This window comes from Cibotium barometz, chromosome 24, assembly GCF_041138505.1.
Source record: "Cibotium barometz isolate CiBa-2024 chromosome 24, ASM4113850v1, whole genome shotgun sequence".
In the NCBI taxonomy this organism is placed as follows: domain Eukaryota; kingdom Viridiplantae; phylum Streptophyta; class Polypodiopsida; order Cyatheales; family Cibotiaceae; genus Cibotium; species Cibotium barometz.
Window position 1 is genome coordinate 16264795 of NC_141069.1, and position 26290 is coordinate 16291084.

Below are 26290 nucleotides of genomic sequence, written 5' to 3' on the forward strand. Positions count from 1 at the left end.
AGGCAAGGATGGGTGTGCTAATACTCATAAAGGCTTTTTTAGAGTAGGTGGCGAACAAAGCTAATGGATGAGTGGGCAATCAGTAGGTGGTGAACAAAGCTTATGGATGAGTATTATGTAATGGTGGATGATAGAGATCTCTATCTTAAGCCATACTCACATTCCAAATGCCCACTATGTGAAATATAAGGAACCCGGTTAGAACTCCTCTCACTCACTGGCGCACATGAATCTTGTGTTTCAATGCATTTTAAAATATAGGGAACCCTGTTAGAACTCCTCTCTATCTCTCTCACACTCATGCACACTAATCTTGTGTTTCAATGCAACCCACTTATCTAAAAGAGTTTTCTTGGCTCAATTTTGCTATAGGACAAATAGGAAAACCACCCAAGGGCTAGGTATATAACTTGTTTCTTTGGTGTTCGTTGGAATGCATAAGGGGGTGGATGATACAAGTGTGACCATGGAGGCTTTGTGTCAATTTGTGCGCACTGTCTTTAAGTTGGTGGTGGGTTGATCCTCCAACTTAACTTCCAAGGGGACAAATTAAGCATGCCGACAAAGTCTAAATAAAAGGGCGCATGGTGCTGCCACCAGCGCCAAGTGGTATGGTTGCTCTTCTTAAATGTTTTTTTCATGCTGCAAGCGCTCCCAGGCTTCTACCATCGCTGCAGGAAGGAAGGATTAAAGTTTCAAGACTTGGTGTTAGGGTTCCAATACATGTGGTGGATGTTGGGCTAGGGGTTTTGAGATCTTGTCAAGCTTTTTCACTGCCTCGCCGATACCATTTTCTCGCCATGGACTCTGGATCCTCCTGGCCAGTGGTGTCTGCATTTCGAAGCTTTCGCCAGGGCCCCTACACAGTCCGTGCTCTCAGAACGGTGGCCACTGCGCTGCAGTGGACGTTCTTATGGATTGTGTTCGTGTGCCAGTTCAAGTATGTGCGGGTGGCTTCGTCTTCGACTTTCGAATTGATCGAAGTAGAGGAAGGATCTGTTGTCGTCACAGCAAAGCCATCCCGAGACAAAATTGCAGCGTTTCCATCAGTTCGATCGGCTGCCTGTGACGCTGCTCACAGGAGAACCCTAGCTCACAAGCTGCGCCTTACCAATGCTATCGACGAAACTGCGTCGTCCTGGCAAACTCACCTCTTTGTGAACTCCAGAAGGCAAACGCTCTTCACCCAATCCTGGACGCCTTCCCATGGAAAAGAGATGAAGTAAGCTGTCTGCCTCATCAATTTTACCTTAGATTAGCTTGGTTTCTCTAGTCCAAAGCTCTAAACTGTGCTTTTTGCCATTATTTTCTTATCTTTTTACATCTGCAGATGCGGTCAGTTTAGTTGATTACATTAGCTTTCCTCACTTGCCAAAAATTTTGTTTTTCAAGGCGATTGTTTTAATGGTGGCCAACCATTGCTTTCCAATCAGCCTGAAAGGCCATGGGAGATGGGCATCTATTCCGTGATAGGCACTTGACTTAGTCAAAGTCACTTGGCCTTGTTGCATATTATTTTCTTGAGGCAAGGATTCTTCCCTTCCTAACGAGGCCGACAAGCAATCTGTCAGAGTCACTCAAAACTAGCACTTGGCCCCATCCATGCTGCATATGCTTTGGTTTCTGCCATGAGAACTTAGCAAAATTTTTTCTTAATGCAAGGGGTTTTCCTTCCATTGCTAGGCCGACATGCCATTGTATGATTGTACTTAGCCACATCGAGTGGGTGGGAATATCGATCTTTCTCACTAGACATTGTCCTTTACTGCCGGTGGGATCTGAACTTTGCCCTTGGGCTTCAAGCATTAGGGGCTTACTACCACCAACTCACCTGGTAAACACAAGGTTCATCTTAGTTGTTCTTATCAGAATTTACACGTTTCACTTAATTCATATATGAATGTATTTTGCTGCAATGCAAAATTGTCAAATCTTTCATTTTGAAACGCTTGGATTGGAAATAAACTAAACTAAGTACATTCAATTGTCAAGGTCGTTACTCATGACATCTACCAGTGCAAAGCACAACACCTAATTGTGGTTTTTGGAAAATTAGGAAGTTGATATCCTCACTTAGACCTCCAACTGTACTTGCAGCTGGCTCAGGGTTGTTTTGAAACTCATTTTTGAACCCTCAATCATCGAGAACATTTAGTACTTCTGAAACCTCGTGCATTTTATACATGAAACCGGTCCCCATTTGAGGTTTCTTAACTCCCTCTTTTTATGGTTTCTTAAGTATTCCTGCCGTAGCCCTTGAGAATAGTATGTACCCCTGTACAGGAGTACATTTCTAGGAATTGGAACTTTCCAAACTAATTTGATACTAGTAGTGTTTGCATGTTTTAGAATTTTTTGAAAACCTTAGTCGTTTCTCAAAGCTCAATTGCTTAGTTGTTAAACAGACTCTTGTTTTCATGACTGCTTCTTTTTCTCTAAAGCTTTACTAGAACTCACTAGAAATCGGTTTCTTTATTCCAGAGGGTTGCTGGTACTCCTTCATGGCCTGAATGAGCATAGGTATGTGAAACTTGCAATCCCTTGCGGCATTTCTGCAAAGCTTTTCTCTTCTATTCGCCAGGTAATTCAGCTTTGGAATGGTGAATTTTTGGTACAGTGAAAAGTGTTAAGAGACTAATGTGTTGCACTCTTATATTCCAAGTGAATTATAGGTAGAGTACAATTGCTCTGGGTGTAGATTTTTGCAGTGTTAGAAATACCCTAGACAGGTATCCTTTAGGAGTTAGCTTGTTCGGCCAGGGGGCACCAAAATAGCAGCCAGAATATTATGCCTTACAGGTGAACTCTCGGTACATCATTTTTGCGTTGAATGTAAGAGGTTGCCAGTTGATATTAGCACATACACTGGCACGCATTGTTGATCTTTTGTCAAAATGTGATCTCTTACTTTAACCAATTGGCCAAGTGTCCTGTTTTTTTATTTCTTCATAAAGTGATATCAACCTCTTGGGTAGGGGGTCGGGTTGACCTAAACCACTCAGGCACTCGGAAGGAGCCTGCTGACAGTGCTTATTCTTTGATTAGTAGATTATCAGTATGAGCAAACCTTTGAGTTCAGATAGTGTGGAACTTGTTCAGTGCCTGCTATGGTCGGAGTCTAAGCTTAGAAGAGCGCTTTAGCAGGGTTCAGAGTTTCATGAGAAGCCCATGAAAATGGTCCTTGTTTCGACAAAGGTTACTGCTTGATGTTTGTTTGGAAAAGGTCTGATGACAAGGAAGGCGAATTTTGTTATGTCCCCTTTCTTTCTTTTGCTTTCCGTGTTTGTTTTTGAGATGCTGAGTCATAGGTAGCCTAGAGTATCTTACTCAAAGTTCTTATGATGTGATAATATCATCAGTGGCAGGTATGTCCACTTTGCAATGCAGCTGAACTCTCAAGGCTATGGAGTATATGCCATGGATTGGATTGGTGAGATTTAAGGCCTGATTTCTTTGTAGGGTGTGCTTTGTTCGGAAATATTTAGTTCACTATGCTTAACAAAGGACAACAGAACGCAATATCACTATGTAGATCACAGGAAGATCAGTGTAACTGCTATCTTTTTGCTTTCTCTCACGCTTGTGTGAACCAGACTTCAGCATTTTGAAACTCTTTGTTTTGAATCCCATATGTGGGTTTTCCAGTTCCAGCACTGGCTGTCCATTTTCCCTAGCTAGTGGAGCCCGCAAAGCTTTGCAAGAGAGACGATCACTATGGTGATTATAGCTTTGACAAGAATGTCCTTTCATGTGTCTGCTTGGCAAATCCTTTTGGTGTCTCAGTAGGTGAGTGTGTGTAGGTCTTTTCAGACTTGAGATGTATGCATGCTTGGTCGCAGGTCATGGAGGGAGTGATGGATTACATGGTTATGTGCCCTCACTAGATTATGTTGTTTCTGACACGGTATGGCTTTTATCTCCTGATTGTTTGCCGCAGTGTGTCTATGTTTTAAAGTGGTTTAAGCTTTGTTTATGGACAAGTGTTCTAAGTTTTGGCTGTTGTGGTCATCAGAAAGCTTTTCTTCACTGGGTTGCAGATAAGAATCCTGGTGTGCCATGTTTCCTTTTCGGCCATTCCACAGGTGGAGCAGTAGCCTTGAAGGTAAGGCTCGTTGCATTAGTTAGCTGTATGTTGGAAATGTTCTAATAATCAATGGCCTAGGCCTTGCTGGATTTGATGAAGAACCCAGGATTGGCTGAATTTCTCTATGGGCAATCTTTCAGCGCATCCTTGAATTTATTTTGTGCAGTAGCCTAAGCATCCAATGTTTCACCTTGGTTACTTGCAGGCAGCTTCACATCCTTCTGTGGAAATGATGCTAGAAGGTGTCATTTTGACCTCGCCAGCTTTGCGTGTGCGGCCAACACATCCAGTGTTTGAGGTGAGCGCTTGAAAACCATGGGACTGACTATGCATGGCTAGTACAGCGGCTTGAGCTTTGATCTCAGAAGAAGGAATCCAATTCTGAGTGTATCTTGCTATTGCAGGTTATTGCCCCAGTTTTCTCAATGTTGTTCCCAACCTTGCAGTTTAAGGGTGCAAACAGAAGAGGTACACCAGTCTCAAGAGATCCTGCACAGCTGATTGTGAAGTATTCAGATCCTCTCGTGTACACGGGAGCCCTTCGGGTCAGAACAGGGTCGGAGATTCTTCGCATAACCTCGTACCTTCAAAGAAACATGAAAAGGATTACTGTTCCATTCCTAGTAATGCATGGGACTGCTGACAGAGTAACAGATCCTTTTGCGTCTCGAGATCTTTACCAATGTGCTGCTTCAGAGCAGAAAAGACTAAAGCTCTATGATGGATATCTGCATGATTTGCTCTTTGAACCAGAGAGGGAGGAGATTACCGAGGACATCATAAAGTGGATGGATGAAATGCTCAATGTTACATAAAATCAATAGAATCGTGTATTTGGTGCAAGTTCACCCACCCAGTGTGTAAGCAAGTTTGCCTCAAATGAGCTCTGAATGGTGCCCAAGCTTTACCCAAAATGGTAGTAAGCTTACGGAGAAGTAGTTGCATGCTATTTTGTTAGTTAGTGCACAACAATGAAAACTTTGTGCAGGAATTATTTGCATCCATCTTTGGCAAGGGCAGCAAATGAAAAAAGTTGCAGCTTAAGGGCCGTATGGGGCACGAAGGATAGTCTTATTTAAGGCTTAAGCCTTATTTACCATTGTATATAACATGTTTTACCTCTCATATCAATGGAAGTACACATTTGTCAAGGTAAGCTTTGTCCAAGGGCTCTGGTTGGCAAGCCAAATCTCTCTCTCTCTCTTCTCTCCTCTCTCGTGTTTCTTTTTCGAATAGTCTCGAGATCTTCTGGTCTTGAGTTTTCTTATGTGGTCTCGATGGGTCATTTCGGCCTTCAGCTGATATTTCTGAAATTTTGTGCCATGGATTTGAACGTATCATGTTTATTTTAAAACTGATTGTCGTTTCAAATTCGAAGGAAGTCAATGTAGTTTTTTTTTCTTTTAAATGGCTTTGTACACCATGAGGCATGCAATAAATGGCCAATGGTAGTGCCGGACAGAGGACATACGAGAATATGGAATGAGATGAAGAAGAAAAAAATCATACCCCCACGCATCTAAACAAAAAAATTTGTCCTCTAGAAAAAGCAAGGCCCAATATAAGCACTAAGGTAATAAGGAAATATTAAAAGCACGAGTTCAAGAATAAGCCTCTTATTTCTCATTATTCTTCAAAAAAGATGTACTTGTTTATTAATTTAGACTTTAACGAATAGCACTCTCACACTCATAGCCCAATCATCCTGAAACATAGTGAAACCGATACCAATACTTAAACCATGATATGTAACTCACATAATATAATCAATAAAACAATAGCTCCACCAGTCGACTACTAAGCATAAAGAGATTAACTCTTACGAGGCTAGAAAACATAAAGTACTAGGCATAAAGAGATTATCTTCTACAACATAATTATTAAAGAATACAATCCGAGATCGCATGTGATTTGTGTTAAATGAAGCAACAGATCATGAAGAAAGAGAAAAAAAGAGGAAGTCAAATGGAAAGGTATTTAATAGGCCGGCTTGCAAGAGTACACTTATTAATAGGGATAGCTTTAAATAGATATTAAAAAGGGAAAGATATGAAAAAACAAGAGTTCATCATATTACTTTCCATCATTCCTATTAAAGGGTTATTAAAGCACTAAGTACCCAAAAGCTGTGTGTTTCCATACTGGCTTGGAGCCATCAAACACACTTTCTTTCCCAATGTTCTTAGGCAAAGAGTTGATAGATTACTAATACCCAATTCTTCTTCATCAAGAAGCACTAACCATGAGAACGGTCTCGACGCGCTGAACGGCTCTCTGCAGGCGGAGCTGAAGCTTACGATGTCCACTTGCTGCGCCTGAGCTTCTCTTCTCTTGCCCCTCTGCATCTGCTGCCCTGCCCAGAGGCTTGAAGCCCTCTGTGTGCTTCCTTCCCTACTATCCACAGCCCCCCCCAGGTGCATGGACACCGAGTGGAGGGGAGCTCCTACTCTTCTCAGAGAACAGGGATCCTACTCTGGGAGTAAGCCATCTCAGTTCACTCAAGCTGCCTTTCAGCAATTCCTACATTGGCTCCCGGCCATGGATGGCAATTGAGAAACCATGCTGAAGTATGAGCAGGTTTTAGAAGACTTCATGGATACCAAAAAACAGCTGGAAGATTCCAGAGCCCGTGTGGAAGAGCTAAATCTGTTGTTGCTGCAGAAACAAGTCGAAGAAGAGGCTCAAATCAACAAGCAAGCTCCAGCTAAGGTAATGGACACATCAGGTAAACCCTCTTCCACTAATCCTGTGGTTTGTCTTCCTCCTGAGCTGGTTCATTTGGTGGAAACTGATTACACAGCCCGTTGTTTAGTTGGGTTAATGTTTGGGCCAAGGCCATCAGTAGATTTCCTTAGGGGGTGGGTCAAAGATAACTGGACTTCCATTGGTATCGAGGTAGAGATCATCCAAGCCCTCCCAAATGGATACTACCTCTTTCTATTCAAGGACCCAAATATGGCCCTTAAGGTCCTAGATTCAGGGCAATGGATGTACAGGAACATCCCATTCAATTTTTTCACTTGGTCCAAGAACTTTAACCCTCAAGGTCCTAAACCCTCACAGCTTGCCCAGTGTGGGTGGAGCTTCCTAACCTGCCCTTCTACTTGTACCCTTGCCCAGTGTGGGTGGAGCTTCCTAACCTGCCCTTCTACTTGTACCCTTGGCTAAAAAAAATGTCTCCCCTACAAGGAAAGTGCTAGGCATGAGACCCAAGAATGATTACAACCCGGCTTGGCATCCTCAGGTCCTTGTGGAAGTGGATCTAGATAGGCCCCTTATTGATGAGATTGAAATCAATTGCGGTGAGTACAACATCCAGCAAAGCATTCTATACAAACACCTACCCAACGCATGCTTCCATTGTGGAAAGCAAGGACATGTTATCAGAGAGTGTCCTTCAAAATACCCCAATTTGAGTGCCACTAGTGCCCCTAATCTTCCCCTAGCCATCAACCAAGCTCAGCCTCCTAGAATAAATAAGAATACTATGGTGCCTACTCCCCTTGTTCCCTCTACATCAAAAGAAAAGGGAGAAAAGTTTACTGTGCCCAATAGGAAGAAGACCTTTAGACAGAATAGGGCGGGAAACCAGAGGGCATTTGCTAAATCCTTTGCCTTATTAGATAGCATATCTGACCCGGATGATTCGGTTGGCTCCCAAGAGATCAGTCAATCCACGCTGTTAGATAGATCTAGAATTCTGGCCGAAACAAATCAAATGGACCATGACCAAGTGCGCCTGCCCCTCACAATGATGGCTGGCCCGTTGGGAGATGAGCAAGATAGGGTTGAGCAGTCTCTGTCTGATACAGAAAATGGCTTGCCCAAAGAAATGGAGATAGTCAAGGAATTGAAAAGAATGCATGCTCAGGTGGGTTCCACCACACCTCAAGCTGCATCAAAAGTGGGACCTAAAAAGGTCAACTCCCAGAAAAAGAGCAAATGAGATGCACCACTTTGAATGTCAACGGGTTGACTGACCTTTGAAAAGTCCAACTAGTGAAACAATGGCTAAGGAGACAAGGAAGAGTTGACTTTATAGCTCTAACGAAAGTCAAAGTTAGTGGAGATGAGCTTGAAAAAAGGCTGCTCAACATCTCTAAAGAGCACATCTAGATCTACACAGCACACTGTCAGGGATCTGGAGGAGTGGCTGTGGGGATGCATGTGGACCATCAGAATGATCTGAAAGACGTGAGGATTGATACGTTTGATCAGTGGGCTGCATTTGAAATAACAACCTTCTCCTTCATTGGGATTTATGCTGGAGGTCCTCAGGCGAGCAGAATCAGAACTTGGGGTTCACTGAGAAGCGTCCCGGATCCTATCATTCTAATGGGAGACTTCAATATGGTAGAATCCAGAAATGACAGATTAAGAGGGCTGGGACAAGTCATTAAAGGGGCAGAGCTCCTAGCTTGGCAACGCACTACGGATCACTTTGAGCTATGTGATGTGGGGAATAGGGGAGACTTCACGTGGCAGAACTATGCCCATGGGGAATTGACCAGGAAAGCAAGATTGGATAGAGGACACATTAGCAAAACCCTCGGTAACTCCTACATCAGATGTGAATGTAGAACTGACATCTCTCCTTGCCTCTCTGATCATTACCCCGTGATATTAGTGTTGGACAACCATGACAAAAAGGTCTCTAATCAATGGTTCCACACGGATCCTGCCCTGCTCATCAAAATGCCTATTGTTCAGGAGGAAGTTAAAAGAATCTGGACTGAATTCTTCAGCTGTGGCATTACCTCAACGAGGGCTTGGAGTCTGGCCATCAAATCTACCCAAGCTCTTTTGATCTGCATTAGGAAAGAGGTAACCAGAATCAGGAAAAACAGAAGAGATCTGCTATATCTGAAACTAAAAGAACTGGAAACTGCAGCCAATAAGGAAGTGCGGCTATTCAAGAAGCCGTTCTTGGCACTAGGGCTGAAATTAGGAGAGAAGAGGAGGTAACCCAGAAGCAGGCCCTTCTTTTCTTTAGAGATTGGTGGGCTGGAAAAGCTGACCTACCCACTCCTAAGATGTTCAAAATGCTAAAAGTTAAACAATGTAAGGATGCAATCCCTACACTGCATGATCCCAACTATCTGGATAACACCTCTGAGGAAGGGAAAAGATCAAGAGTCTTCCAGTACTTTAACAATATATTTAGTAAAGGGGGAGGGTTGACCAATGACCAACTCAAATGCATAGCTCTCATAGGGCAAGCCAGGAAGCCAACCATACCTGACACACTTGCTAAAGAGCTAGAAAACAATATCTCCAAGGAAGAGATTGGCAAGGCTATAGACTGCCTAAAGGTGAGGAAAAGCCCGAGGATTGATGGCATGCCCGCTGAATTCTACAAGACGTTCAAGGATCTCTTGCTGTCTGGTGTGGCAGGAGGCTGTCTCTTTTGGGGCATTGCCTCGCTCGATCAATGAAGGGTGGATAAAACTTATCCATAAGAAAGGGGAGAAGAATGACTTGAGCAACTGGACACCGATTACCATGTTAAACTGTGCTTACAAAATATTTGCCAAGGCCCTTGCGCTGAGACTGTCTAGTCATCTAAACAATTGGATTAGACAGGAGCAGAAGGGATTCATCAAAGGAAGGTACATTCTGGATGCCATTATCACCTTGGGAGGGTATGGAGTATGCAGAAGAATCTGAACAAGACTACATCTTCTTCAAAATTGACTTTGACAAAGCCTATGATAGGCTCGATTGGCATTATGTACTAGAATCCCTTAAACACATGGGTGCAGGTCAGCACTTCATCCAGATGGTTGAGTACTCTTTTTGGGAATGCCACGGCTAGGGTGAACGTCAATGGTGTGCTCTCTGATGCATTCTCCCTGACCAAATCTATCAGAGAAGGCTGCCCTCTAGCTCCCCTCCTCTATGCTATTGCTCTGTAGATGGTCTGAACTGGCTGATTAAAGATAGGATGGACAAAGGGGAAATGAATGGTATCTCTTTGCCCATTAATAAACAGCTATGCACCCAAATGTTTGCTAATGATACTAATGCCATGGTTGCCAATACTGAGATAAGTATAAAGTGCTTTTGGGAGTGCTTGGACATTTGTTGCAGGGCTTCTGGCTCAGTCATTAACCATAAAAAAACAGGTATCAGTTCCCTTATTGACAAGCCTCTTGATTGGCTGATTAAAGCTGGCTGCAAAGTTTTGGAAGAGGGAGTAATTTTCAGATTATTGGGCATTCCCATGGGATTCAAGGTCACCCTGAAAGATGGATGTGGGTGCTAAACAAGGTGGAAGAGAAACTTACCAGATGGCAGAAAATGCATCTAAACTTGGGGGGTAGAAAGATGGTAATTAACCACTTCATTATCCCTTCTATCATCTACTTTCTTAGCTGCTGGAGGCCGCCAGACTCTGATCTACTGCAGTTCATAAGGCTTTGCAGGAACTACCTATGGGGGGGGACCCCTGGATTAGGAAAATCCCTAAAGTCAGGTGGGAATGGTGCTGTTTGGATACAGGTAAAGGGGGCCTTGGAATCAAAGACGTGTCCAATCTGGCTAATATAATGGCTGCCAAGTGGGTGCTGAGAAGCTTTCTCTACCCCTCTGAAGACTGGGCCTAGTTGATCACTAGGAAGCTGGAACAATTCCAACTTAAACAATTCCCCAAGTGGAAGAAGCTCCCCCCGCTCACAATTATGGCGAGCAAATACTTGGTGAAACCGGTTAGCAGCCAATTGGTCCATTCACTTTGGTCCTCCTGGAATGCTATCAAGACTAACCTTATCCTGTCTGAGAAGCCTAGCTACACATGGGGGGTACACGGGAGAGACTCTATCTGGTGGCCAAGCATTCCCCTCCCCCCAATTGATAATGCCCAAGATGAAGCGGCTTTGAGAATGCACAGGAAATGAATATGCTGTTGGTGGGATATTTGGGACAAAGACATCAATGCTTGGATGTCCAGAGCTGATCTGATCAAAGATTGTAATGTCTCATATGCAGAGTTAGACCTTATTGGGATAAGAATCAGATTATGGCACCAATCGGACACGGCTGCTTTCGATATGCCAGCGCACAAAGCTTTCCAATGGAAGAATCAAAAAGGACTTCTCCCTATTCCCCCCAAACAGAGGATGAATCCTATCCATTGCACACTTAGCAAGAGATGGGGAATCCTTCCGGACAGAGTGCAATGGTATTCTCTGTTTGACAAGCTATGGAATAAGTATGTGGAACCAAAAAAAGCATGCATGGCTTGGTTGGTCATGTGCAAAGCTATTTGGACCCAGCTTAAAGCCTTCACACTTAACATAGGGGATGGGAAGTGCCACAGATGCAAGGAGGTGGAGGATGACCTGCACATTTTCATGCATTGCCCTACTGCAAAGAAATGTTCCGAGTCATTGGCCAAATGCATTCAGCTATGGAATGGCTACACCCTTTAGCTGGAAAAACTTGTTACTTGGAGAAGGCATCGGGTGCACCTTGGAACTATGGGCTGTCCTGAGAACCGAAATGTTATGGTGCTTATGGTTAAATAGACTTGATTCCATTTTTAATAGTATGCATACTAACAATTTCAGGCCGAAAGAGAACTTGATTCATGTAGGTGAAAGATGCATACAAAGAAGGTTGAAAGACATGGACTCCAAGCTTCATTGGCTGCAGGAAAAAGCTAAAGGAAAGCAAGTGGATCAGATTACACAGCAAAGTCAGGAATTGTGGAAGATGAGAGAGGCTGTCATCTCCAAGGATGTGTTGCTCATCAAAGCACTCTATGCCTTTTGAAAGTCACACTCACGAAAAGAGGGAAAAGCTAGTTTCATAGCTAGAGAAACTGCTCAATTAAGCTCAGGGCTTGCGGAACTGTATGTCATGTGCATAGTCATTGGTCTCATTAGAGTTCTCAACATGTTGTAACGTGTCTCTTTCTAACTTCTTAATATAAACAGCTAGTTTTTTGAAGAAAAAGAGTTCATCATATTAGAATACTTATTCGTCCCTCCCTTCTAGTTTCCCTAATCTGTTTCTTTCTCTTTCTCTCTCAGACCTTTTCAAAAGAGAATCAAATAACTGAATGTGTATCACTTCAACAACCTACCTTTTACAGAGGCACGCAAATACTTGATTATGTGTGATACAATGAGTTAAGTTGTCTTTCCAATTAAAAAGTTTACGAACCTTAGCTAATCTGAGGTTTAACTTTATAACCTTTAAGGTTAATTTGTGCTATTAATTAGTTGCGCTATGGGCATAGCCTATCTCATAGTGGTGAGAAGACGGTATTCATGTGTGTTCCTTCTGATTTTTTGCTCCGATCGTTGAATATAGAAATGTATATCCATGCAAATCAACATATTAACCAACAAATTAGTCATTGATGAAGTTAATCATTTTGACTATGACAAAACAATTTCTTTTGTGCTTGCGTACGTGAGTGCCTATCTCATAGTGGTTGAGAAGACGGTATTCACGTGCGTTCCTTCTGATTTTTTGCCCTGATCGTTGAATATAGAAATGCATATCCATGCACATCAACATATTAACCAACAAATTAGTCATTGATGAAGTTAATCATTTTGACTATGACAAAACAAATTTCTTTTGTGCATGCATACGTGAGTGGAAAAAACGAAGACTATACATAAGGTATGGTGGGGAGGAAACGAAGATTATACATAAGGTATGGTGGGGAGGAACATGTCATTCCCTCGTTTAAATGAGCACTTTCAGTGTTGAAATTAGAGCATAGTGCGTGGAACAAGACGGAAGGCCCTCAAGTTAGACACAGTATGGCGCACCAATATTGGTAAAAAGATTACAGTTACACAGACAAAGTCTGTGATATTCAGAAGCTTAGCAAAATATTCACTACAGTGGTAAGATTGGTGTCCTTATCCTTGAAGGGCGTGTGAACAGATCGTTATGAGCTCTTATTGCATGGCCATCCAACTTATCCACCAAATCACGCGACGCTTTCCCAAAGACCAGCCCATTCTCCACTTCCCATATGATATTGATGACATTTGCTCTAATTTAGTGCCACCCCATGGCAAAAACACGGTTGACTAAGACATTTTTCTGGTTGAATGATTCTTGGGTGCCAACTTTGCATAGCCAAAGAGTTACCTCTTTCTAGAGTTGGTAGCCCTAAAATACGTGGTAAGTTGTCTTGTTCTCAATTTTGCATAAGGGGGTTTGGGGGGGGGGGGGAGGACCTTTGTCCACTTAGTCACCATGTCCCTTGTGGGAAATTTCTTGAAGATAGTCCTTTAGAGTAAGAAATAGAGGGATGGGATCTTAGTAAATGTACAAACATCTTTGGCCCTTTGACACCATGCCATTAGATTGTCGCAGGGTGCTCCACTTGATGGTGGTCTTTTTGATCAATGGAGTGATGTGACTGTCAGGGATTAGCTCGCTAGGCTTTTTGTTTCACTAGGGGCTTGCATGATCTGGTGAACCAGTTGAAGAGACTTGGGCTCCGATCATGCCAAGTTATTGAACCAGTTGGAGAGACTTAGCATTGGGGCCACTAGTCCGAAATGCCCTATATACTTCATACTTGGCTACCCAGGGCTCGGCATTAGTTGAGTGAAGCAGTAGAGAGTCGGTTTTGGCCAATGTGATGACACTTCGATGCTTGACCCATTTGAACCTACACTTGAATACCCAGGGCTCTGTGAGCCTTAGGGTTGGCAGACCAGTAGCTATGGTGGTTCAAACTGATACATAGTGGTGTGTAGTAAAGAGAGAGGAGTGGAGAGAGATGAGAGAACAAAGCTCAAGAGACTATATTTGCATGTACAATGTAATACTATATTGATTTGATGTGAAGTTCACAAAGTATGATGCTTTTATAGCCAAAAATGCCTTATCTTTCTCAACACACAAACCATGGGGCAATGACACATGGCTAAGTGATGACATCATTTCTTACACAAAAACACTTAGGTGTCTACAAGAGGTGGTTCACATGTAATACCTCACTTACTCACATAAGTGAGTGTTCACACACACACAAACACGCTTACACATATAAGGGATGTTCACACCTATATATTTAGGTGCCTTAGAGGCCGATGTCGACCATGGGTATTCATACCCATGAGCACACCCATAAATATATGTTGTGCTGCCTTTCGTGACAATAACACATTGTGGACACACAGGGTGGATACATGAGATGGACACACACACATATGACTCCAAATCCCAATAAACCAACCTTCAGAGTGAAGGTGGATATGTCCCGAGATAGACCTTCAATAGGCACAACGATTTGGGTTCATTGGCACCATGTGATGCAAAAGATCACAGTGGCATGTGATATAATTAATCATCATCAAGCTTGCAAATGGAGCTTGACCACACAACCTTAACTTACATTAGTCCACTCAAAGATCAACCCCCTTGGATCTAAACATGGAATAGTGGAGCCTTTTGTAACATAAGGATGCACAAACATATAACAGAAATGGGAAAAACACATATGAGATTATTACACCTCATTTTGGGGGACATCTTGTGGGCAGAGAACTGTAGACACTCAGATACACAAGAAAACTAAAAGTAAATGTCGAGGAAGAACCCCCCTCTTTCCCTGATGCCAGTGATTTACGGGTGATGTTGTTAGGCAATCAATACCTGGGGCATTATTTTAGGCTCGGAGGCTAGGGTAGAGAACATAGAATCACATAAACTGAGAGCTATGCATAAGAAATCTGAAGTTTTTGTCAATGTAGTAGCTGCAATTTGATGCAGACATCTTAGTTTTGGAAAAGGTCCAAATTTATGCTTGTGCTCCTACCTCCAATTCGGTGTTTTTCTCCATGTTTAAGAAAAAAAACCCCAAATTGTTAATGGTATAGTGGCTTTAATGCAGAGCCCAATTTTTACAAAGCCCCCAAAATTTTGCACATACTTGGGCTTTGATTTGAAGATTTTATTAGAAAGTCTGAAAAGAACCAATTTTAATTGATGCATAAGCTTCAATCTGGGTCAATTTCTCTGATTTTTCGGAAATCCCTAATTTTTGTGGTGTAGAGACTGATTTTTATCACATAAATTTAATTGAATATCTATGCCTGAATTAAGTGATATTCACCACTATTGATGTTGACTTTTCTATAGGTGGCTGGACCTCAGGACCATATCCCACGGGGCCTTTAAGAGGGTGGGATCAATGGCCATGGTAAAGGGGAGGTCAAATCGCACGGCGTGGGGGCCGTTGATGCGGGCAAGAGGGCTGGTGGATTTCCCTCTAAAAATTTTGCACGTTTTGGAGGTTATCTCTTCTACCATCTCATCTTCTTCCATCTTCTTACATCTGCTTTTGCTTTCTATTTGCTTCCATGGAAACTAGAGGTCCTAGGTGTCCCTACTCCTCTACTAGAGCTATTATAGTATACAACAGTTTTGATATGGATAATCAAAGGTGGATTCCTACCACAATCTCTATTGGTAGTTGGATTATGTTGCAGACTAGGAAGTGAAAAAAATAAAGAATGAGTTCATCGACACTTACAAAGGCAGAGTTCAAGACTTCAACTCTCTGACACAGGTAGGAGCATTAAGGAAGTCCTTATACAACATGCCTACATGCACTTAGAACTGTGTCTACAACATTTGCCTAATGGAATCCCACTTCATAGACCAAATTGTAAGTAAATGTTTTTACATTATGTTTATGTAATGTGTTTCATTTTTATACTTATGCTTCTCTTGTATTCGTCTGTATAGATATATATCCTTCAAACTTGGTTGACTGGCAGCCTATAGATAGTATTGTGGGAATCTTTGATGTTTTTCATGCATCTATTGGTGAGCAGCTATCGAAAGAAATATCAAGGAGGTCTTTGGCAGCAGAGAGAGGAGTTTTCTTTTATTAATGAATTTTACACGGCACCTCATAGTGTTACAAGTTATAGATCTTTGAAAGCATTACCATTGCCTTCATTCGACAGTCCAGAATGGCCCATACCAACAACAGAAACAAGTGAGTGCTTTAGATTAGAGATATACCAAGACGTGCAGAGGTGTATAAGACCAAATGTAGCAAATCGCCAGGTGAAAACCGTTGTCTTTATGCCATTGCATGTTTTTGTCGACTTGTTTTATGAGACGAGGAGGTCAAAAAAACATCGTCAATGTTTATTTGTAAATCAGAGAAATGTTTGGATTTCTTAGGTCAAAATTGGGATGTGAAAGAATTAAATGGGGTTACCTGTAAAATCCTTAGGAAATCTATTATCTGTAAATATATGATTGGCTCCCAGAATTTTATTTTGGCCTTTCATTATATGAGATGGCATTATGTCAGTAGAAAACTTGTAGCAATTGATCAGGACTTGGATGATGACATTGGAAATCCATTGATGTTATTAGAGGTATGGTTTGAACGAGCTCTTGACAGTACTCAATATAAGGTCAATAATCTCACTACGTCAAGTGAGAACAGACTTGGCAAATGAGGATGACCTACAAGTGCCTGATGATTATGTGTTCAAGTGTAACGACCATAAGGTATGTTATTCAATCTAACCTCGAAAAAGTATTCATTCCAAAACTACGCCATAATCATTATTACTTATATCCATTACTTTGATTTTTCAGAAATAGGTACCAAGGAGAAAAGAAAGGACCATTCAACGTAAAGACATTACAAGGAAGCAAGTTTTTGTGGTGCAAATGACCATCACATAGAGAAAAATGAAGATAAATGTATTTTTGACAGCATATAGTTACATCAATCACGACAACATTTTGTATTTCTCAGAGCAATAGAAACTAAGACAAATATTCTACATTTTCTTATTGGATGTTTAAAACATTGACAGCATGTTCTTATTTTTTCCTACGAAGCGTGCTATTGTGTGTGGGATGATTCTTGTTGTTGGGGCGGTGAGGCTTGTCGCGTTGAGGGGGTGCTTGCTCTTCAGGACGCTCTTGGGTTGGTTGCTCTTTGGGACGCTCTTGGGTTGGTTGCTCTTCGGGTCGCTCTTGGGGTAGTTGCACTTCCGGATGCTCTCGAGTTGGTTGCTCTTCTGAATGCTCTTGGGGTAGTTGCTCTTCCAGATGCTCTTGGGGTGGTTTCTCTTCTGGAACTGAAGCTTGCTATCGTTGTGGGGTTGAAGCTTTTGAATTGACATCTTCAGATTCATTAGATTCTGGAAGCTCGACATCGACTTGTGTTCGGGGGTACTGCCGTGGGCGGTGGTCCTGGTCGCGGCGACTGTGGTGGAGGGGACACAAACGCAACAGGGATATTAGGCGGCCTACTATGAATGTTGACAATAATATGCTCAATGGTCTCTTCCTTGAACAGCCCTAAACCCACATCGGAGTATTCTGATAATTGTGGATTCTATAAAAAGCCAAAAAAATAGACATGTGCCGTCAAAGAATGAGGAAGGAAAGTAAGATATCATTAAAAAAAGGAGCATTCCTACATTTTCTACGGGCAACGAGAGAACTAAGTGTAGCAGCAACTTTGCGTTGTAGCACACCCTCCAACCGCAACTATGGCCATCCCGCTGCGGGACTCTACATCTCACAGTCCTTGTGTGTTCTAGCAGTGTGTCCTGGATTATGGCCTCGAGAGCAGTTATCAGCTTTCTAACCGATCTGCATGAAACAATACTGTTGTCAATGCTGAAAGTTCTCTATCTACTTCTCTCTCTCTCCAACTTGTTACGATATATAAATAATGAATGTGTGGACTTATTGTCTCACGGTGCTATGGAATTCTTCACCTGAATTGGCTAAGTAACAAGTCTTGGATTCCATATCGTAAAGGATCAAACTCCAGTGTGAACTACAACATGCAATTAGGAGTATCAAAAGTAACATCAAAAATATATAGTAAATTTAGGTCATAATACTAAGACTGTAAATGAGATTGCACTTACTCTTCATTGTATGCCATTAGAATTATTTGAGCTACATCAAAATTTATCGAACTCTAAACCATGGACATACATCAACCAATGAAGTATGTTGTGCATTAAGAACCGAGGAAAGAAGGGAATCTACAATATATACACGATTTTGAACATCAAATGGGAGATTTAATATAACCAAGCTACACAAGAAAATTACATTATATTAGTTACTTTGGACAAGCAACCCACTTTATAATCAAGATGATGAAAGCAACCAACGAAATTGACTGTAGGAGAGCAAGAAGCAACGTGAAGGTGATGACTGCGAGAAAAAGCTAGAAGCAATGAATAAAAAATGTTGGTCACCTTTATCCATGGAAACTAACGGTTTGTACATGTGGCAGACATGCATGATGGCACACAACGTGCTCTGTGCACGTATGATGACACGTGCCAAAAATTGATTGATTGTAATCATCATGAGTACAACCCCACGTCCTCCTTCGCATGTGTGGACATGCTCTTTTGCACGTGTGTCGTGCTTGTCCTCGGTAAATGTGGTACTCATCCTCGGTAAATGTCAAGTGTCCTTGTCTTTCGCCCCCTTGGGTCAAACGAAAGGTAATGTCTAACAAGTCACCACGACGCGAAGAATGAATTATAATTTTTTTAATGTAGCCATATCGCGTTATAGTATTTTGGACATACTTTCTTGTCCTATACATTGCTCTGTGTCGTGTATGTTATCTTTGACTTATTTCCATGACCTACTTTGTGAAATGAAACGCTCTGTGCAAGAAATCACTACAGCGCGAGGAGGGTATGTTGATTAGGTCTGCCTCTATTGAGTTGTAGTGATTTGGACCTATTTTATCGTCATAGGTGTTGTTAGGTGTATTGTTCTTGTGTTATTTTGTCAAACGAAAGGGTCTCTTTGAGAAATCAATACAACGCGAGGAGTTGATGTAGATTTTGTCTGAAGTACCCATATCGCGTTGTAGTGATTTGAAGCTAATTCGTTATCCAAGTTAACTTTTTCAATAGTTTTTGTATTATTGTCCTATGTATTTATTGAGAAACTTATCATGTAACATTATGACTATTTTTAGATGGCGCGTACGAAGAAGACTGCAAGGCTCTCATCTACAGATGATCCTCAATTAGGTAGAGAAGCTAGTTTGGGAAAGAAAATGTCTGCAGCACTGCGCTCAATGAGGAGATGCAGATATGGCCAACATATATCCGTCCTTCTTGAACTAAGGAAGGTGGAGAAACATACGCATTGCACGGTTCCAAAGTTGCCATTCCAGCGCGTAGTCTGGCCTACATGCGAGAATTTTGGCATTAATATGCGTTGGCAAGCCTCTACCCTAGGATGTTTGCAAGAGGCTATGGAAGACTGGCTTGTCGAGTTTTTTCAGGATAGCTATGTCCTTGCCACGCATGCACACATAATCACTGTGATGCTGAAAGTCATGAACTTGCTTCGTTTGCTTAGGTTCAGATATGACCAAAGACAATGCAGAATTTCCTTTGTTTGCAATCAAGACATTATCCAGATACCTTGGGGCATATCCCGTCAGGTGGAATGCAGACAAAGTCATGCTTTTGGAGAAGTAGTTAGCGTTGGCGAATCTTTGGGCAGGGCCCTGGAGTCTATGCACTAAGGAGTAAATATTACTTAGCCTATACTGCTTACGGATTGGCGTGTGGGATTAAGGATCCCAATATGCTAAGTGATTATGGCAAAAGGGAGCTTCTCAGATTCACAAAATTGAGGGTTCCTCTAGTTTTCCAGTTACAGGATGTTGCAGAGCCATCTTCAAAAAGGGCAAGGCTTCATGCACTTGAGGATGTTAGTGAGCAAGTTAAGGAGTATCAGTATATTCCTATCTCTTGTAATAATATTCTCTCTCGTGTAATGTCATGACAGTTTTGCATATGATCATTTCTAAATTTGAAATGTTAATCATGGATCTATGGGTATCCAAATCTTCCCATTTCTTTGTTTTGTTCCTTGCCATTCTGCATGCTTAATACTTGCATTAGATCTCCTCCATATATCTTGTTTTCTTTCTTTATTCACAAGTTTTATTGCTTGATTAATTTGGGATGCTTTGAACTGCTGCTTCTTTTTGGCTTTGTGTACAAGCTTCCTATATGTCCACTGATGTAATTCCTCTAAAACTGTTAGCTTTTTTTGCTCCTCCACCATGTCTTGTATGATTGAAATACCCGGAGCGTGCTTGATAATGTGTTTTCTCCATTCCCTGGGTTGACCATATTGATAAACTACCATACTTCCTTTTGCAAACCAAGGGGTATGATGGTATATAATATGCTTCAAGAGAATAAAAGAATACATTAATTAGTATATTTTTTAATATACAGTATAAAAACTAGTTCAATGCATAATCAATCTAATACCATATAGTGGGTGATGTGTTGATCTATCCATGCATCAATCATTGATCTCTTGAACTCATCTAGCACTGTTTGAAATATCTCATGGTCCTCCTTCCTCCACACTTTCTTGTCAGAACTTAAACATAGTGTCTAGAGATTTCCACACCTTGGCTTTCCATGTTCTTGCTTGACCATTGTTTGCATGGTCTACTACTGCATTGCGAACGCACTTCCATCTGTTGTATTTTACGATCTGCATTGATCATCTTCTTCTACGACCTTCTGGTGTTGGTTCAAATAGAAACCTTCTTGCTTTAACACCCCCAATGGAAGGTTTTGTAGGTACATTCTTCCCATCCTTAGACCTTTTTTCATCTTGTTCAATTTTTGCATGTCCACCATGCGAACCAATGTCTGATAGAACTTTCTTTAGTGCTTTGATGGATGTAACCTTTGCTGTATTGGGCTGTAGAGTCCATGCAAAACATATGTATAAAAACAAGAGTTTTTCAATGATTCTGTAAAGAGCATGCATTGTACAAATGTGGACACTTGACAATGGAATATCGAGAATTGGCTTGAAGTTTGGGTCTTTCACCGGTGCCTTCTTCCAATACCTCTTATCAAACACCTTTGTATTGCACATGCAATATAATCAAGGACTTTTTGAATTGGCACCCTTTGACACATTGTCCATACATTTTAGAGTTTTAAGATCACCTGCCATATGCTACTCCACCTTATATTGTCCCATGCCTTCCACATCCAAGATTTTGCCATTTCTCTGCTCACTGATGATCTCGGGTATCGATGTCTTATGAAAGACCCAACGCAAAACATCAAAATTCTCTGATTCTACCTGCAATACATAAGAAACATAGGAATGCAACACCCATTAGTGTTTTTTTATGTAATTCTTTTTTCACAAACATATCCGAGTCTAATAAATTTTACCTCAAACGATCCCAATGACAATATATTATTTTGATATTAAACACTAAACCATCTAGGATTATCTTTTAGAATAGATGTATCAAGTGCCCTGTTCATCAGTGTGATGGTAACCCTTTCTAAATGTCTCTCCTTCATAATTTGACACTCGTCAAGCTTTAGCACAAATTTGAGGACACCATCACATTCTTCAGGAGTAACTTCAAACAATTGAACAGCATATGATTGTAAGGCCTCCAAGTCGTAGAAAATATTATTGTATCTATTGTAGACCACATCTCCTGTTGATGCAGCATAGGTGTCTTCAATATGAAATGGAGTTCCTAGTGCTTGTAGTACCTCTTCGTTTACTTGTTTACACATTTTTTTTAACCAAAGAAGGATTTGGCAATAATAATCCTTTCATACTAGAATCTTTCATCTTTTCCTACAAAGTCTTATAAATGGCTGAGCACCCTCTGTGTGATATACCAGCCTTATCAACTATTGTCTGTATGTCCTGTGGATTGAGTTGATTCTCTTTGAAAAAGTCGTCTATTTGCTTCTCTGAGACCTTCTTACATTTCTTCTCGTTCATCAGTGCTTTTGCATACTGGCGATCTAAAAGAAGACTTAAATGTCTCTTTTCTCTATATTTCTCCTTACTCTTGATCCCTCTGCCATCCTCTTGATTCTCTCTGTCTTCCTCCTTGCTCTTGATTAGTAGAAAAATCTGAATGGAAAGAGAAAGGTGCCAAAATAGTAAAAAGAAGTAAAGAGTCCAACTAATCTGCAAGAAAAACCTTGATTTTGAAGGTTGGTTACTTGCAAACTTTGATATGTAAAACCTTCAAAATTTGAGGTAAAGTTTCTTACAGGGAGGGAACTCAAAAACCTTTTAAATTTGAGGTGAAATTTCTTGCAGGGAGGGAACTCGAACTATTTTTGGATGATCCTTGGTTCAAATTTCAAGAAATATTCTATTTCGGCTTGTACGTAGAGATTTTGAGATATAAGCCATTAAACTTGGAGAATTGACCAATTCATTGTTCACGTAGTACATATAGTACATGAACAAATTGAAGACTTTGAGAACTGGCAATATTCTATCATTTTTTATGTACATTTAAGAATAGAAATATATCTTTTATATCTCAAAAGAAAATGCCAAGATAAAATATGCCAAAATCAATTTCACCTTATTTTTTAGGCTTTTTCGATTATCTCTCTCTAAGCTTAGTTGGCACTTCTTAGAGGGCCCAAAGTTGAGTCCAAAATTCCCCTAATGAGAGGAGTGGGAAAGCATTGTTAAGAAATGTCATAATGAGGCAGAGAATGGATATCACCTGGGGGTAAATGATACCCTTGATAGAATCAAGTCTAGATGGTGTATAGACATTAGAAAGCATGGTATCCCCATTCCGTACATAAAAGATTTCATCAATGCTTGTGGTTGTGGGAGATCTAACAATCAAGTTAATCTTTCTTCTTTTTCTTTTTTGCTTCACAAGAATGATCAAAAGAAGCTTCCCAAAAATATCATAAGTGTAGACAAGGCTCATGTGGAGAGATATTTGATGGAGATAATGATTGAGTACAAAGTGAGGCTAGTAAAGGTTCATTCTACCAAAAACCATGGCCCATGCAAGGTGATTGTTGATTATATGTGCTATAAAGGTGGAAGACCTTGCCAAAAGGGAAAAATCAGGAGATTGAGAAGCTCAAAGAAATGTGGTTGTCCATTCAAGGTTCAAGTGGAGTATTTGGATGGCACAAATAAAGCTTCTATTTCAATATGGTCCACTCATGAAGGACATGTACCTAGCACACGCAATGATTTGTATCATTTGCATGATCATCCAAAATTCATCGAGTGCTGCATGGAGGACTTGTTTGATGGGGGTACCTCACGACATGTAGCAAAGATGTCCATTTCAAAAGAGAGATTATATATGGAACAATCTTCTCTTCTTGATCGTACAATCTATAGGTTCTTTATGATCCCAAAGGAAATATCCATGATATCATATCAAATGCGCAATCAAGGTAATATGATTAAGCACAACTTTAATCCATCTCAAAAGTTACGTGCATTCTTAAATGGGTAGAAGAGATTGATATTCATTATCTTTGTAGGTAAACTTTCAAATGATGATTGGATTGCAATGTACATGGAGTGTTTAATTTTGAGGACACAAAATAAGGTATATTCTTATACTTGTTGATAACGCAACTATACTTACTTGATCCATTTATCCAATGTAGGTGTTGTATGGTTAGCGTTATAATCCTCATGCTGAGGATGACAAAGATGTGCCATTCATCCTTATCATTCAAGATGATTGGATGTTACAAATGTCATTACGTTTCTCTCAAAATAATTCATGGGCCATAGATAGCACTTTCAAGACAAATATCTTTGGACTTCCATTGTATGCTGATGTCCTACCAAACCAACATGGAATGGGTATACCCTTGTGGTTCATGATGTGCACTAATGATCCAAGTTCCAACCAAGAAAGCATTGCCTTAGAGTCAACATTGAATATCATCTTCACAAGAATGAATGGTATACGGCCCACCACTCTTGTAATTGACAAGTATCAACAAAAAGAACTGCAAGCAATATTAAAGGTAGTTAATGAAGATGAACATTGTTGGCTTTACAAAGACATGGGACATAGTATGTTGGTTTCATACTAAGAAGGCTTGGGTGGAGAATCTTCTTCCACATGTAGGGCTATACAATCTTTTAGAAGATACCATTTCATAAGTAAACTAGGAAGTGATTAATAAACTATGATTTGGTTTCTGAATTATGTATGTGGTTAGTAAACTAGGACTGTGAGAAGTTGAGCTAGAACTGTGATATGTGAACTAGGACTATGACACTAAACTAAGAATGTGGTAATTCAGACGTGGGATGTATACTCATCCTGAAGGGATTGTGCAAATGTAGATTCCAAAGGAAATACGAGATGACATCTACACATCAATGACAAATCTTATGCATAGTGTCATAGAAGATGACTTTCAACAAAAGTATGATAAGCTTTTACAATGTTACTCCACGTATGACAATGTGGTTAGATATGTCACGAATGGATGGTGTGGATATAAATGTATATGACGAAGATGGTGGTCCAAATTTGGTCGACTATTTAATTATGGAAATGTTGATACAACCAACTTGGTTGAAAGGTTGTGGTAGTACATAAAATATACTCTCTTGGATGCACAAATTAATAGGTCTGTGCTAGATCTTTTGCATGTCCTTGTTGGTGATTCCAAAACCGGCACTTGGATGGTACCTTGCTTGAGTTTTTCAGGCAAAAGCAAGAAATAGGTGATATTTTTTACTTTGTTCACATTCTCACTACATTTCAGTTGTATACATCATTAAATTCTCGCTAAACAATTGTAATTGCATGTGCTAGTTGATTTTGGGTGCTTCAACATCCATGGATCATCCAAGAAGCACACTTCAAGATCGCTCAAGGGAGAGAGACTCTTATAGCGGTATGAGAGGGATCCACCTTCTTTGCAGATTGTGAATGAAATGATAATGTTGTTCAAGATTCAAAGAGGTAGAGGTAGATCATCATCTAGAGGTTGCACTGGTGTGGTCAATTTGGAAATTAAAACTAGAAGTAACAAGAAAAGAAGAAAAATAATCTCTAGTATGGGAAGCTAGAGAGGCTAAGGTGATGGAGACCACGCTAGAGGCACGGGGAGCTAAAGATATCAAGGTGGAACTTAGCACAAAAATAAAAATGCAAATAGAATGGAGTGCTATGACTATGGTAAACTAGGGTACGTTGCAAAGGACTACTATAAAAAGAAGGATATCAAAAGTGAAAAGTTACAAGGCAAATATGCATCATCAAGTAAATACAGTGATGATAGAAGTGCGTAGCTATTTGTGATGTAACACATACTCAGTTCCATGATAGGAGATGTATCAAGATCGAGATATATGTATGTAGATTTTGGTGCCTTAATCACATGACCAATCATGGTGAGTGGTTTAGAGATACATAAAAAATGAAAAACTAGAGTATGTGGAAATAGGTGAATAGTTCACACCCCATTGCACATGTTAGTAAAGTACCATTGTCTATGCAAGATGGCAAAATGAAGCACCTAGGAGATGTGCTTCATGTTTCTAATATTACAAAAAACTTGGTTTCTGTCAGATAGATGGTTATGTAGGGTTTGAATTGAGGTTTAATCCTCAAGGGTGCTTTGTGGAAGGGGTGTAATAATCAATTGTGACCATATGTGAAAGGATTGTAAAGGTATGTCTTTTATATCCTATAATAATGACAATTGATATGTAACTCTACTCAACATGGTGTGGGCAGGACATCATTCTACAAAGATGACGGCATTTGTTGGGGATCCTTTGAAGATAGGCCATGTAATTCTAAACCAGGAGTGTCCACAAGAGCTAGTACATGTCTTTGATATGTTGCAGAAGGTCAAAGAGGGAGACATGACCTTTACTATATTGTAGTGAGGTTGCCCACAAGAGGTGCTGTTTATGGCTACCCCAATGACATTGTCCCACCATGGAATCTCTGCACATGTGAGTGATGAGATGATTTTCCCTTCATTAAGACCTTATGTGTTATTGTGTATATGTTGCGTGTATGTCATGATGCTTACATTTTTTGTGTATGTCATTATGATGCCACGTAGATGGAGAGGAGCCTGTATTGCTTAAGATTTGTGAGACCATCTTAGATGGAGAGGAGCCTGTATTGCTTAAGATTTGTGAGACCATCTTAGATGACAATGGCTCTATTATTGTCATCGGTACTGTGTATCATAGTGCAGGCGAAGTGCTGTAGGCCGTGCTGTGGCTTCTCCTTAGACACCCTGGTGAATGTGCGATGTACAACGTAGATCGAACAGGCCTTTGGACAAGAGATTAGCAACACTAACCATAGAGGTTGCCATTGAGCATCACTTTTTGCTACAAAAAATCATATCATACTCT

The 26290-nt window shown here is 40.7% G+C and overlaps 1 protein-coding gene across 1 annotated transcript; it reads left to right on the forward strand.

The window, feature by feature from the left end:
• Positions 1–322: 322 nt before the first annotated feature.
• LOC147624937 (uncharacterized) lies at positions 323–5235 on the forward strand. Its single transcript, XM_086818177.1, has 7 exons — positions 323–1222; positions 2482–2520; positions 3360–3430; positions 3840–3904; positions 4013–4102; positions 4290–4382; positions 4489–5235. Exons 1-7 carry the CDS (start codon positions 585–587, stop codon positions 4897–4899), a joined length of 1407 nt encoding a protein of 468 aa, XP_086674303.1. The 5' UTR covers positions 323–584; the 3' UTR covers positions 4900–5235.
• Positions 5236–26290: the final 21055 nt, after the last annotated feature.